The 13948-nt window shown below is 33.8% G+C and overlaps 1 protein-coding gene across 1 annotated transcript; it reads right to left on the reverse strand.

The window, feature by feature from the left end:
• Positions 1 to 1248: 1248 nt before the first annotated feature.
• Positions 1249 to 12115, reverse strand: LOC134856151 (protein spinster homolog 1-like). Its single transcript, XM_063872516.1, has 9 exons — positions 11912 to 12115; positions 6619 to 6917; positions 5713 to 5931; positions 5373 to 5518; positions 4891 to 4999; positions 4219 to 4450; positions 3915 to 4096; positions 3301 to 3456; positions 1249 to 1441 (listed from the first exon to the last, which is right to left on the reverse strand). Exons 1-9 carry the CDS (start codon positions 12064 to 12066, stop codon positions 1311 to 1313), a joined length of 1629 nt encoding a protein of 542 aa, XP_063728586.1. The 5' UTR covers positions 12067 to 12115; the 3' UTR covers positions 1249 to 1310.
• Positions 12116 to 13948: the final 1833 nt, after the last annotated feature.

Genomic DNA, 13948 nt, shown 5'->3' on the forward strand with positions numbered 1-13948 from the left:
TAACCATCGTTGAAATTTTTTGCTAGAATTTAAAAAGTTGTTACTTTCGTAATATCTTTTCTGTAAGACAGCTGTAAGACAATTCAAGTCGTTTGCTAATGCTTCGTAAATGCAAGACCGTCCATCCTTTGGCGACTCCAGCTATGAGTAAAGCAAGGTCCTTGTCACTTGCGTTCGGTTACAAACACAACCCAAAAGTATTCAGAAACAAAATTTAGGAAAAAAACTGTTTATGGAAAAAAACTTGTCATACATTTTTCATGTGTAGAAAAAATCTCATCATACAAATTTCATAAAATTTTCCGTACCTATGGAGTTGTATGATTTGTTTGTTAAGAAGTTTTTCCCATATGGAAATTGTATGATACGAAGTCTCGGCCAAATGAACCCGCGAAATGTTTCGACTTCAATTACATCGAAAATTGCTTAAAAACAGCCAAAAAAATTATACAAAGAAAATGAAGCAACCCAATTGTTTTTTTGTTTATTTTGCATCGCTAGAAGTGAACCTAACAAAAAAGAATGTAGTTTCAGTACAAGTGTAAGAATCAATTGTTATACAAATGACATAACAAAGCAAAAACTGTTTTCCTGCAGATGTACTTTCAATCCTAGTATAAAATTTAAATTAAACTGTTATCAAATTTTCAGATCAATTTGGCTCCAATCAATATACTGGCACCTATTTTTGTCTGATATTTTTTTTGAGGCCGAACTGGGCACTGTATATGATCACAATTTGATGTGTGTGGGTCTCTGGAATCCAGAGACAGTCAATAAAGATTATAAAAATTTGTCGAAACAACCGAAGAAAACTAAAGAACCAAAGAAGTTCAGAGGAGAGCCCTTGTTGCTGAATCCGTTCACAAATTACAAAACACCGCAGTTGCAAGTCTATGACTTGAGCAGAAATGTCAAATGATCAATGACTTCAGTGTAATTTTGTGAAAATGGTCCAGGTGAAGGTGAAACAAAGATATTGATTTTGATTTTTTGTTTGACTTCCACATTAAATTGTTTAAATGACTGGTGCTTATTTAGTTTTGAGAACCATTTTGGAAACTGAAACTGCTTAGCTTTAGTTAATTCAAATGAACGGATAAATCTATTAAGTTGTGGTATAAATGTTAATGGATATGAAAAATTAATAGTGTTCTCATTTTTGACAGATTTCAAAGCTTTGTATGAGCTAAAGGTTTTTTCGTTGAAATCAGTAGACTAATTAGTGTTTGATAATTAAATATTCGCCCGTCTATCTTTTAACGGACATTTGTAAATACATGAGTAGCTTTTTCAATAATAGTAGCTCTTTAATTTACTTCCGGCGACACCCTTTCTTGGCCATTTTCCATTCTACCTCGTCTGGCCACGTCAACAATCTCGGCTGTTCTCGTGTGGTCGCCTTCGTATGCAATTGCACAAGCGAAGAAAGCAGCGGTTCCTATAATTGAAAAGATTTGTGGATAATTGAATTCATTACCAATTTGTTTTTATCGATTTAATTGTTTAATAGGAGTGATAACTGATAAAATTCGGAGCTTAAATTAGTTATACTGGTGCGTTTAAGTCTTCGAAAAATTTTTGCATTGAGCAAAGAAAACTTGTTTGAGGAAGTAAGAAATCAAAAGATTTTTTTTAGTTTTGAACGACCAGGCGTACGCTAAATGCGAAGAGCAAGTTTGGGAAAAAAACTTGAAAATTGGGGCTTAAGAAAGGTTAAGAACTGTTCTGTTCATATAGAAAAGTTACAAAAGTAGTTGTTTACAAAATGTTTGGCTCTTTTTCTTCCTGCTTCTCCCCCGCTTCGCATTATCTTTATTTTTTTATTTTTTATGATGCAACGAGTAGTTTTACAAGGCTAAGTAAGAATGACGATCGAATATGTTTGTCGTGGTTTAATTAGTCCGCATGTCATTTTTCATAACAATCTGATAACGCGATTGTGGGGGAAAAGGAAAAAGCCGAAAGTTTCCAATTTGTCTAAAATCAAATAGAGTGATCGAAAGTGAAAAATAAATTTAGTCCTTTTTTGTATATTTTTGAATAACATTACAAAACTATCTGCTACCTGCACTGAAACCGGCTCTCCTTATTTAAAATTTTAATTTGTAATTAACTGGATATTCTTGGGTCATCGTACAATTTGAACAGGTTACAAGGAAAAAAAGCTAATGTATTCAAAATAATAAAAAAAAACGTCAAGTTCAGTTTTTCCGTAAGTCTCCTCGACCTTGCAGGAAAATGTTTTGTTTGCTTCGAACTTACAAATTTGGTAATAAAATCCGTTCCCGGGTTGACCTCATAGACCAAAAATGCTACTCATACAGTTTCAGAAACAAAGTCTACGAAAATATGAAAATCATACAGATTTCAGACATTTGCTAAAATGGTGTTATGGAAATTTAAAGAAAATTTTCTTATTTGTCATAAAAATTGGTGTATCGTCAGAAATAAGAAATAAACTTTCTTTTTGCAAAAAATGCTGTTCATAAGATTTTCATGGAAACACTATGGCTCATAGCATTTTTTGATGGCAAAACCAAAACTTGTATCAAGTAGTTTTGAAATTGCCCGAAATGCTTCGGTTTGTATATTTTCAAGCGCAATAAGAAATTTGCACTCAGAGAAGCAAGTTGAAAACTTTTTTGCATGTGCAAAATTTAATTTTTTGTGCGCTTGATGTAGCCCTAGGTGCACAAAAATTAGATAACTTATCCGTTTTCCAAGATAAATCATGTAAAAACCGCTCACAAAAGCTTACTTATTCTGTTTAGCATGTTTTTTCTTGACGTGACTTAAGCTTGGTTAATTCCGATTTCAAATGCAAAAAAATAGTCTCTTTGAGAATGCATCAGACGTGATGGCTCCCAGCAAGTTACCACCTGCAAGTCGGCAAGAAATACTCTGCACAAAAAACTGTCATGCTGGAAAAAAGATTTGTGAGATAAATTATTTCCTGCATTGAATGTTCCAATTACTTTTTTCTCTCTCAATCTTTCGACTGGAACAAATAAAGTGCCACTATGTTGCAGAGAAAAAAGCCTTTTTTTGCAATTTTCAATTTTTGACCAGTAGTGATCTAATGTTGTGTTGCTTGCCGGATAAAAAATCTAAAACATTTCTACAATTTTTAATTGATATATATACAAAACACTTCAAGCGATCCTCATAGTTCAAAAAAAATACCATTGCCCATTCAAAACTACAATTAAATTTAGATAAAATTGGATTTTTTTAAAAACTTTATGATAAAATCTAAGATGAATAGTCGCATAAGAGTAAATTTCCCGAAATGTTTACCTATGGCGCTCGCAATGGGACAAGTGAGCACACCTAGTTGGAGTCCCTTGAACTGGTTGTAGTGGGAACTGCTTCCATAAGTGACGTCAGCTAACAATCCCACGAAGAAGGGACTGTAAGCATCTCCGAATATGTGAGTGAATCCAGTTGAGATTCCTAGGAGAGCGGTAAACAGTGTGTGAAACAAGGGTGAAAAAATTGAGATGAAGTAAACGCTTCATATGGCTATAATCCCAATGGCCGAAAAACGGTTCTTTTTTCTTACCGTCCACGCTTGTACACGCTCCACGCTCCATCGCCTTAGAAGCACCTCAGTTTTTTCTCTGAATTTTTTTTCGCATTTTTAGTTTTTTTTTCAGATTTTGAGAGATTGGAGCGGGCACAAAAACACTGATTTTCATGCAAGGCAAAACCATATATGTTCGTGTTGGAGAGTCATTTGTTAACAAATTACCGTTTTTTGAAAGTAAAAAATTATACTTGGAGAAGTGGGATGGTTTGAACCGAAAATACATATAATTTCAAATCTGAATTATAATGGCGGTTCTCAGATAGAGGTTAGTAACTCATATTCGTCCTTTTACTCGAAGTGACCCTAAACAAATTCAACTTACCAGATGCAAGTGACCTTCTGTTTGGCACAACACAATCGATCAAAATCTTCGGAACAAGTGCCATATTTAGGCACAGACCAATTTCGCCCAATATCACAATTGGCCATATAGCTATTAGGGACTTTTTCCGTATTTTATTCGTTTGCAGATTAAAAATAATTGTTGGTTCAGACTTTTTCACACTGCAATTTTTAAATGCAAAAAAAGTTTTGTTCACTTGTTCACGCATCTATTTAGAAAATAATTCAAAAAGCTAAGCACTTTAAAAGCGTTTCAGAAAAACCATATAAGAAAAAGTAAAGGCCGGAAATGATTGGAAAAGATCCCTATTGTGTTGTATTCCACGATTACAGCGAACATGAAGACCATAGGTGCGGCTAGTATCAGTCCGTAAGCGCCAACTAACGGCTCCGCATTCAATGTTCGTCTTCGGAAGAATCGGGCGGTAAATGCACCCAATACAACTCCGAGTACCCCACTTGCACATGTGACTGCACCAAAACCGAATGATATTACTGCGTTGTTGGGGTTTTCGCCTGAAAAAAAAACGTACAAAAACAGAACAAAAAACTTCTAAAATCAAAAGATATTAATTTTGAATTCCTGAAACTTATAAAATATTACAAATAATTTGTTTATAATGGCGTTTTTATGTTTGAAATTTTCTGTGTAATGTAATGTTTTATAATGATTTAAGACCATTTATCCACGAGGGAAAGGACCAACACAAGAGCTGTACAGCTCATCACGGCGAACCGCTGTTGTGCCCCTGTTTAAGAACTACATGCAATTTTTTTTTGGTTATTTTTCTGGGCTGGGTAATGTTGCCTCACCCTCAAGCAACGAGCACGGATCATGGTGGGCCTCGAACATCCGACCTTTCGATTGAGAGGCGGAGACGTAACCACTTCACCACCGCTCCCCATCACCACGATTTACCACGTTTTATAATAGTACAAGTCAGCAAGAAACCTACCTTGAGCTAAATTTGCTTCTTCGATGAAGACAGGTGCCCAAAATGCAAGACAACCAACCACGTAAACATTTGCAGTGCAAGCCAGTGTCACAAAAACTGCAGTCTTATTCTGGAACAGCGGGATATGTTTCGTAAATTGAATTTGAAATTAAAAGATTCAGGTTCGCTTTTTTTTAAATGAGAATAACGTCGTTGAAGTTTTTTTGCCTTAATTTTACTTTTACGTCCTTTTTGAAGCTCTGGAGTATTTTTTAGTTTTTTAATGCAAAATCGAACAATAAAGAAATAAAAAAGTATTCAACCTAGAGAAAAAATTCCATTTTGGAGCCAAATTTTCTTCAATTTCTTTGTTCAGTGTCCGTTTTTTGTTGAATTACCTACAAGTTGAAATACGTCCACCCACATAAACTTGCATTTAGTTAATTAGGTAGTTAATCCGGGCAATTACTGCTCATTCTAGGTTAAATGATACGTCAAATTACTGAAATACAACCCGTGATTAAGTAGATCACGTCATCTTTCATTGACGTCTTCATTTTTAGTTCCACTCCGTTATCAGCCGATGTCTCCCGGGACCCCCTCATTGGTTCCGGGACGACAAGCACCGTCAGAATAACCGCGATTACACCTAAAATGGGCTCTTTTCCGCTTTCCCACATCCCCTATTTGAATATTAATTATGAAAGCATAGAATAACATAAACCTAATCTGATGAAACTTCGCATGGTGACCAAAAGAACAATTCTGAAAACATTTTTTTTCTCCATAAATTACTCCAATATTTTACCCATAATAACGAAAAATATCAATAAATTGAGAAACATATGAAAAATGGGGAGAGGGTGGAATGGTTAGAAATGAGCCCTAGAATGGGAGTGATCCGTAGAGACCATTTCCATGCACTGTCATCGTCGGCACCGGAATCCTTCGCAATCGAAGTTGTGAGGGATCCAAGGATGTATCCGAATCCGGCTCCGAATGGAGACGCGAGAGAAAAGACGGAGAGAGCAATTATTCTTTCGGATTCGGAGAAGAGGTCGCCTAAAAGATAAGTTAACAAATAAGATCACCTTTCTTTACGAGAATCACATAGTAGTTCAACCACACCCGGGTCGAGATCCCGCTCAAAAACTGCTCAAGATATGAGCGGTTTGAGCGGTTTTCCAGCAAGATTTGAGAAGTTTGAGCGGTATGGGTGGTTTTTTTGCCTTCATTTTTTAATTGAATTATAGATTTTGATTTTTTGTTTTTAATTTTTGATTATTTAAAATCTCGGCATCGAAACCCAATTTTTTTGAAGTTTCCTTTGCAAATCCTAAAAAACGAGTGAAATGGATTTTTAGTTTTCTCACATTTAACCCCATTCTGACTTTCATTTGGGGTATCAAAAAAGGCAAATAAACCGAACTACCATATAGACCCCTCTCAATCTTTCGAAACTGATCAAACAAAAATATACTTTAGAAAGTTTCGTCATTATCTCCGTTTAGGCTGTGATAAAGTTTACTAACCAAAAAAAAACACGAGGCTAATAATTTAGTTGGTTCCCAAAAAATCATATGATGAGATCCAAAAATGGAAGCATTTATTTAAAAAAAGTAAACAAAGTCATAATAACAAGTAATTATTTGAAAGCATTATTTAATTATTAACAGGTAATTATTTAATTATTAAAAAAAAACCAGAAAAACTCGAAAAGATGAACTATATATTAAATTGAAAACTGACCAATCAGAGAAGGCGATACTGTGATGTAGCTTGACTCTCCAACTCCTACTAATCCCCTCAATAAAAGGAAAACCCAAAAGTTATTCGGACCCACAAATGACCCCATCAAAGTGAAGAAAGACCATGCTAATATTCCCCCAATGAGAATACACTTGCGGGTGATTCTGTCCCCCAGATAGCCGAATAGGGGGGCAAAACACATGAAGACAAGGATAAACACTGTTTGGATTAGTCCCCCCTGAGTGTCGTTGATTTTGAAGTAATTCTGAATATCTGAGAGAACTCCTGCTATTGTGTACCTGACTTAATTGAGTTAATTTAATATTTAATTAATAAATCAACGTGATAATAGAATAACAAATTGGTTTCAATCAGGGGCGGATCTAGGATTTTCTCGAGAGGGGGGGGGGGGGGGGGGGTGAATTTTCAAAAATGTTTCGAAAATTTTGACGACCTATTTTTTTTAGGTCGATCAGATTGATTTTCCGAGCTCTCCCCAGGCAATTTTTTGAAAAAACAGGTAAAAAAAGCCAGCCGTTTTTGGGCACTTTTTGAAAAATTTTGACAAAAAAATTGCGTTTTTTTTGGCGCGCGCTCCCCCTCAAAGTTAGTATACATTGGCGCCGAAGGCGCCTTTAGAAAAATTTTAGGGTCGGTCGGCCAAAAATGGATTTCTCAAAAAGTATCAAAGGGGGGACTCTTTGGGTCGGCAGGGGGTCGAATCCCTTTGGGCGTCCGCAACCTCCGTCCCCCCCCCCCCCCAAAAATCCGCCCCTGGTTTCAATTGAGGACAATTTGATGTTTACTTTTACATTTTTCGACAAAAAAAATCTTGAGATAACCACATAAGGCTATTTTTTTTCAGCCGGTTTAACAAAATTCGGTCAAAATGTTCCAAAGTCGTGACTGAATATTTCAATGAATTTTGTGGTTCCAGCAGATGCTGCGCGGAAAAAAAAAGAAAAAGATAACTAAAACTTCCGAAGACAAAGTTGCTCCTCATTTTCAGGGTCGAAACAATGAGAGCAAACTTACCGATAAAACGAAAAGAAAGTTTCGCCGAAGTGAAAATATGCTGCAAAACAGAAACGTCTATCAGCTGCCTTGCAAAATTTATTTTAAAAAATAATGTGTTAGCTAAAATCTCTTTTGCTTATGTCAAAAATATTCGTACAAAAAAAGATAAGTTTCATGGAAATCTTTCATTTTTTTTAAATGATGTATCATATTCAAAACCTTTAGCTGTAATTTGAATTCTGAAAAAAAAACTAATCAAATTCCATAGTGTGAAACAGCGAATTTTAAATTATTGTGCTTTCAAGCTCAGAATGACCTATGGGCTTATCAACTCCAGATAAAGTAAATTTCTTTCTTTAATACAAAAAAGTTTGAAGAAATTTGATTTTGATCTAAGGACTTTTATCTGTATTTTGCAGTTTTAACAGTGTTTGCAATAACCTGTTCTATTTGCATGTCAACTGTCTGTTCTTGTGTGTCTTAGAGTTTGTTTTTATAGAGATGAGTGGAAACTGAGTAACCTCAGAAAAACTTTAAGAAAAACGATTTGTCATTGTTTTCCGCCTAATAAGGCTAAATTTCTGTAATAGTAATTAAATGTAAGATTAAAATTTTTTCCGACTTTTTTTTTGTTTCAATCAAAATTTATTTAAAGCGCTACTGAAATTATCGACTCCTTAAACTCAGTATTTAAAAAAGTTTCATACAAGTATGTGCGAGCTATGAAGATTTCTTTATGATGCTGAAAGGGTTACACAAACATTTATGTTGGGAAAATTATCCTCCATTTTGAAAATTGCTACAAAAGGAATTGAAGCAAGGGAAGTGATGGTACAGTTTTCGAAAACTTTATTCAAAAGTTTATTGATACTATTTCATACCAATAAAGAGGCAGTCGGAACATTTCGGTCTTTGCCGTTTTATACGAGCAGTCTTCTCTAAAATCATGTGCTTGTTTTCTCACAGCCGGAAAGTTTGATGCAATCAAATTGCTAAAGAAAGGGCTGTGCAGTTTTATATGACTTCGTTCCATCGATTACAATTTTTCGAGTCCCGACTTTTGATGGGAACAAAGCTCAACCCAAGTTTCGGCTCATCCGACATCGTGATTGGATTTATACGTTTTCTCGCAGCTTCTTGCACCCTTAATTTTTGATACAAAAAACTGCAAAAATTTGCAAAATTTTTCTGAAATGGCATATTTAATCTCGTTTTTCGACCTTTTAACACAAAATTCGCTTAATTGTAATTTTTTTAAATTGCCTCTAAAACATTGTTGTCCGGAACTACCTTACATTTATTTTGTTTATGCAAAAATCACAATTTAGTGCTTTTTTGTAAACACAATTATTATAAATTTTTTCAATTGCTAAAACAAAAATAATTATGTAAAAAAACAAGCCTTTTTTTCCAAACATCAAAATTTTCAAACCAAAAATAATCAAGCCATATATAAAAACTTACATTTTTGGTATACAAATGTTAAATTTAACTCAAATGGCTGAAATGACCAGATGCAGTTTATCTGCTTGCTAACTGCTGGTTACACCCTAGGTTTTCTTATGACAAAAAAATCCGTAGTTAGTGTTTCGGATTAACCACAAAAATTCAAAACAATTTTTTTTGTATATTCTCAATATGGAAAAAATGCTTATCATACAGTTCCATAGTATGCAAAAATGCTTAATTTGCTATTTTCATACACTTATTTTTACTCAATGAAATTGTATGAATAAATATGATAAGCATTTTTTGTCAAACCAGGTTTTTGAATTTTTCAAACTCTGAGGCTCAACGGGCGTCACATCGAGCGTCATAACTTTTCAAAAAATGAGCACCTTTTTTATTTCGATGTGCAATATGTTTCAACTGTTTCACCGATACGTTTACAAAATTTATTGCCGTTGATGTGAAATCTGCTTGACAAGATGAACAATTTGTTTCAATCGAGTCTGAAAAATCGCAGAAAGCGAAAGATTTTTTTTCATTTTCTCTCGGCGATAATCATCACCACTATTTGTTCTGAAAATGAAGTTTGGAAAGCCTGTTGTATATGGTCTGACTCCAGAATTGTAAGTAAAACTGCTAAGCATAAACATTTTAAACAGTTTCATATGTGAAACAAAATTAACTGCAATCTTTTTTCTTAACGATTTATTATAGAGAATAGAATACAAGTTAGAATAGATAATGCGCACCGTGCTACGTTCTTTAAATTTTGTAATCCAACAAAGTCATTCAAACCCTCAAGTTCAATAAGAGGTAATTGTTCAAATTCAACAAACATTTCAAAAGAAATTAAACGGAAATTAAAATCAACACAAGAAATAGTTTGAATACAACATAGACAATTTCTTACCTTTGTCACTAAGGGGGCATGCAAAAAGAAAAGTTTACTGTTCAAATCCAACTCATATATTCTTCTTCAAATAAATAAAGATAAATAGGCGTGAGAACGTTGTTTTTTAAAGGATGAATGCAAAAATTAACGGCTGCTGTTATGTTAGCTGATTTCTTCGATATTTTGTATTAATTTTATATCCAGACAAAAACTGTCGTTTGCGAAACGAATCTCATAAGTTTTCAATTCAGGATAATGACTTAATTCATCGAAGAAAGTAGCATCCAAAAGAGCAACCTGGCAGAACAACGTTATCACGTCTATTCCACTTTGTTTAAATGAAGGGAATATAAAATGACTTCCATTCGAACGATCTTTTTTGTTTTGATTTTATACTCTTGTACAACTCTATAGTTACTTTTTGTTTTTATTGTACTTGAGTTCCTTGTCTTGACTTTTAACTTCCTTTTTTAACTATTTGTTGAATTTTAATTCCCTATGCTGAAAGAGGAACTGTGATCGTAATTGTATACACAAGATATGTTAAAGCGTAACCCGAGTTGACAAAAACATTTATCATACAATCTCATATATATATATATATATATATATACATTTAAAATAAGGCTTATCATACTTTTTCATACATTTTCATAGAGCAAAAGTAAGTGTATGAAAATAGCAAATTGATTTTTTCATAGTATGCAAATAAAATTTGAGTTTTTTATCAGGCTTTTTATCCCCAAAATTGTATGAAAATATCGTGATAAGCATTTTTTGCAGTCTATGAAATTGTATGATAAACTTTTCTTAGAAAAATGTAATTTTTTGTTTATGGCTAGAAAGTTTTTAGTTTGAAAATTTTTGTATATGACTAGATAATTTTTAGTTTGAAAATTTCGGTGGTTGAGAAAAAAAGGATTGTTTTCTTACAAATTTATTTTTAATTTAGCAAATAAAACAAAAAAATAAAAATCGTGTTTACAGAAAAAAAAACACTTTTTGTGATTTCTGGATTTTTTGGTTGAAAAAATCATCCTGGACCTTATTATAAACACAAAGTGTCAAATTTTTTCAAGAGACATGCAAAATTTTTTTTTTTCGTAAAATTCATAATTGGAATAAAAGCAAATTTTCAACCAAAAAAGGGATTAAAAATTTTGTACCTCAAATTTGTGTTTTTGTTTATGAAAAAATGCACATCATACAATTTTCGTATACGAAAAATATATAATAAGCATTTTTTCTGACCAAAATTGAAAACCTCTATAAATCTATAATAATTATATATACCTATTTAAAGTTACCCAGACACGTTTTTTGGGGATTTTTGAAAAAAAAATCTGTGACAAAATTATTATATTATGCTTTTTTTACATGAAAAATTATATGATAAGCTTTTTTTCTACCAAAAATTTTAGATCACATTTTTAATGACCAGAAAATTTCAAAAGAGGCAAATAGACCAACAATAATCAATAAAATATCTTAAAACATTTTAATTTTTTGTATGAATTTTGCATGATAAGCATTTTTTCCTCCATATATGACCTCCATATATGAAACTGTATGATAAACATTTTTCTTCTATGGCGTCAACCCTTAAGCGGCGAAAACCTTCAAAATTGAATTTAGGGAAGCCATTGGCTCCTATAATAACGTTGTATTTTGTACTTAACATAGTTTATGGGACTTTACATTGGAGAAAAAAAAATTGGAAATGAACGAAAAAATTGAAAACTTTTTTCTTTTTTAGATATTGATTTGTGAGAAGATTCTGATGAAAAAAGTGCAATTATTAACAGAGGACAGTCGGAACATTCACGACTTGCTACAGGGCTGTCGGAACCTTTAGATGCCCTGCTATGCTTTATTTATCACTTTGAAAATCCGAAGACAAAAATCAAAACCCATCCCCACCGCTGGAATTCTTACCTGTCTGTGAAGTTCAAAAAATTGATGAATGTGAAAATTGAATGTGAAAGTATGACCCTGCGACGCGTTATCACTTTTCCATCAACTGAAATTGACACTTTTTGGTGAGAACTATTGCTATCCGTCTCTTCGTCATATGAACTCGCTATCGACATGTTTTAATGTAATACAATTGGATAACTTGCTAAATAATAACAGTTTAATGCCAATATGCTTACAATAATTAAATTTGAGTCGATAGTCATCGGGTTGAAATAAATATTTGATCTAAATCATCGCTGAAACAGACATTTAAACAACTTGTATTTGAAATAGTGTTCTGAACAAATAGGTTTGAAGGTCGGCCGAAAATTTAGGTCATTCCTGTACCATAATAATCCTGACCATTGAGTTAGAGCTGGTATGTATAACTCATAGAGTAATTTCGGATAGGGTACACCGTCTGCTCGTCACGCTATCTTATTTTCGGCCGGATAGATTCGTGCAACTTCTTAGTCTAATACCGATCCTAATCTTACTCTTATACTATCTAGTCTCAGGTTGTTTAACTAGTCTCTGCTAGGCTCAATAGATCTAGGGTATACTGGTTTATTGCGGCTGCTGAAGTACTCGGGAGAGTGCAACTAATTTCTAAGTTAAATTCAAATCTCTCTGGTGCTGAAATTACAAGTAACTTCAGCACTTACAAATAAGTGGGTTGTTAGTTAGATGGATCATGATTGGTTAATATTAAATACTTTACATTGGTAAAACATTTAATTTTTCCAATCATAAAATATAGTTTAGATCAGGTTCCACCCATCCGGGTTTTACAGAGTTTTTTAGAATAGTTCTTCTGCAATTCGAAGGATGGATGATGGACGTTTGTTTTTGGCGAACATCATAATTTTCTTCCGTTTCTTCTTTGTTAAAGAAGTTTCAGGAAGCTGGAGTTAGAGACATAAGACGTTGTGTCTTCTAGTGACAACGACTAAGTCTTCGCAACAAACTCAAATCTGATTTCTGAATGGTTGGCTATGTCAGGTTTTTCTGTTCTGCGTGGAGAACTTCTTTTGTGTCTGATCTAGCTTGGGAATGGCGTGGAGATTGTGCGTGGAGGGGATGCCTGGTTACTCGGATCTGTACGTATACTTGAACATCGAGGTGGTCATTGGTCTAGTTCAATGAAGTCCTTTTCTGCGAAGTCAAGTCGTACTCTAAATCCTTTGAGTTGTGATTGTGAGCGGCATATCGATTGTAGTTGGTCATTCTCTCTCGAGTGTGGTGGGATCGTCTTGTCTTTTGATGTTCGTCCTTGGTGTTGTATTCTGATCTATGTATTGCATCATGTGATTTTACATTTTATAAAACTTTTATTAGTTTAATATTTTTTAATAATGATTTTAGTTAGTTGTTTTCACAAAAGCTTTTTGTTTTAGTTCGGTTATTTTGAAGAGTTACTCACCCTTGAGTAGCTCTTATTAAAAATAGAGGTGTGGTCACAAAGCGTGGATGTAGCGCAGTGGGTTAGGCCGGCTATAGAGCATGCTCAGGACGTCCTTCCTGGTGGGTTAGGCCAGGGGTGGGAGTATGATTTCATGCGGTTTTTGTGAGGGGTCTTGTTATGTGACAACGTTTTATGTTGGGTTTGTTGTGGTCTTACTTATGTCTTGTTGGTTATGTACTTTTTCCAAAAATCAAATTGTTTGTTGTATGGGTTTGTCTTTCGACTTTTTTGTGTTTTATTATTTCTTTCTAAGACTTTGTAATAGTCTTCAAAAGAATAAATTATCCAGTTTTAAACTGGGTTAATCCGGTTTGGGTACCGTTGGTTTCCTTTTCTAAGTCATGCTGTTATTCTATGATTTGTGGTATTTAGTAAGCTGCGTTGGTTAGTTTTGTTTAGTATATGATTCCTTTCCAACCGGGTTAAAGGAAAATTTGAAACATGTTATTTTATGTTAGAGTTGTTGAGTGTGAAAACTTGAAACTGAAATTCATTATTTTAAACAATTCTTCGTGGGCGAGCTGTGCGAGTGTGGATAGAATTTCTGTGCG

Source organism: Symsagittifera roscoffensis, unplaced genomic scaffold, assembly GCF_963678635.1.
Source record: "Symsagittifera roscoffensis unplaced genomic scaffold, txSymRosc1.1 SCAFFOLD_388, whole genome shotgun sequence".
Classification (NCBI taxonomy): domain Eukaryota; kingdom Metazoa; phylum Xenacoelomorpha; order Acoela; family Convolutidae; genus Symsagittifera; species Symsagittifera roscoffensis.

Coding starts and splice junctions, on each gene's coding strand:
- LOC134856151 (XM_063872516.1), bottom strand. CDS start 12,066: ATGTCGATAGCGAGTTCATATGACGAAGAGACGGATAGCAATAGTTCT. Junction 3,457..3,914: donor CAGAAGGTCACTTGCATCTG/GTAAGTTGAATT, acceptor CCGCTCTCCTAG/GAATCTCAACTGGATTCACT. Junction 1,442..3,300: donor TCCCATTGCGAGCGCCATAG/GTAAACATTTCG, acceptor TTTCAATTATAG/GAACCGCTGCTTTCTTCGCT.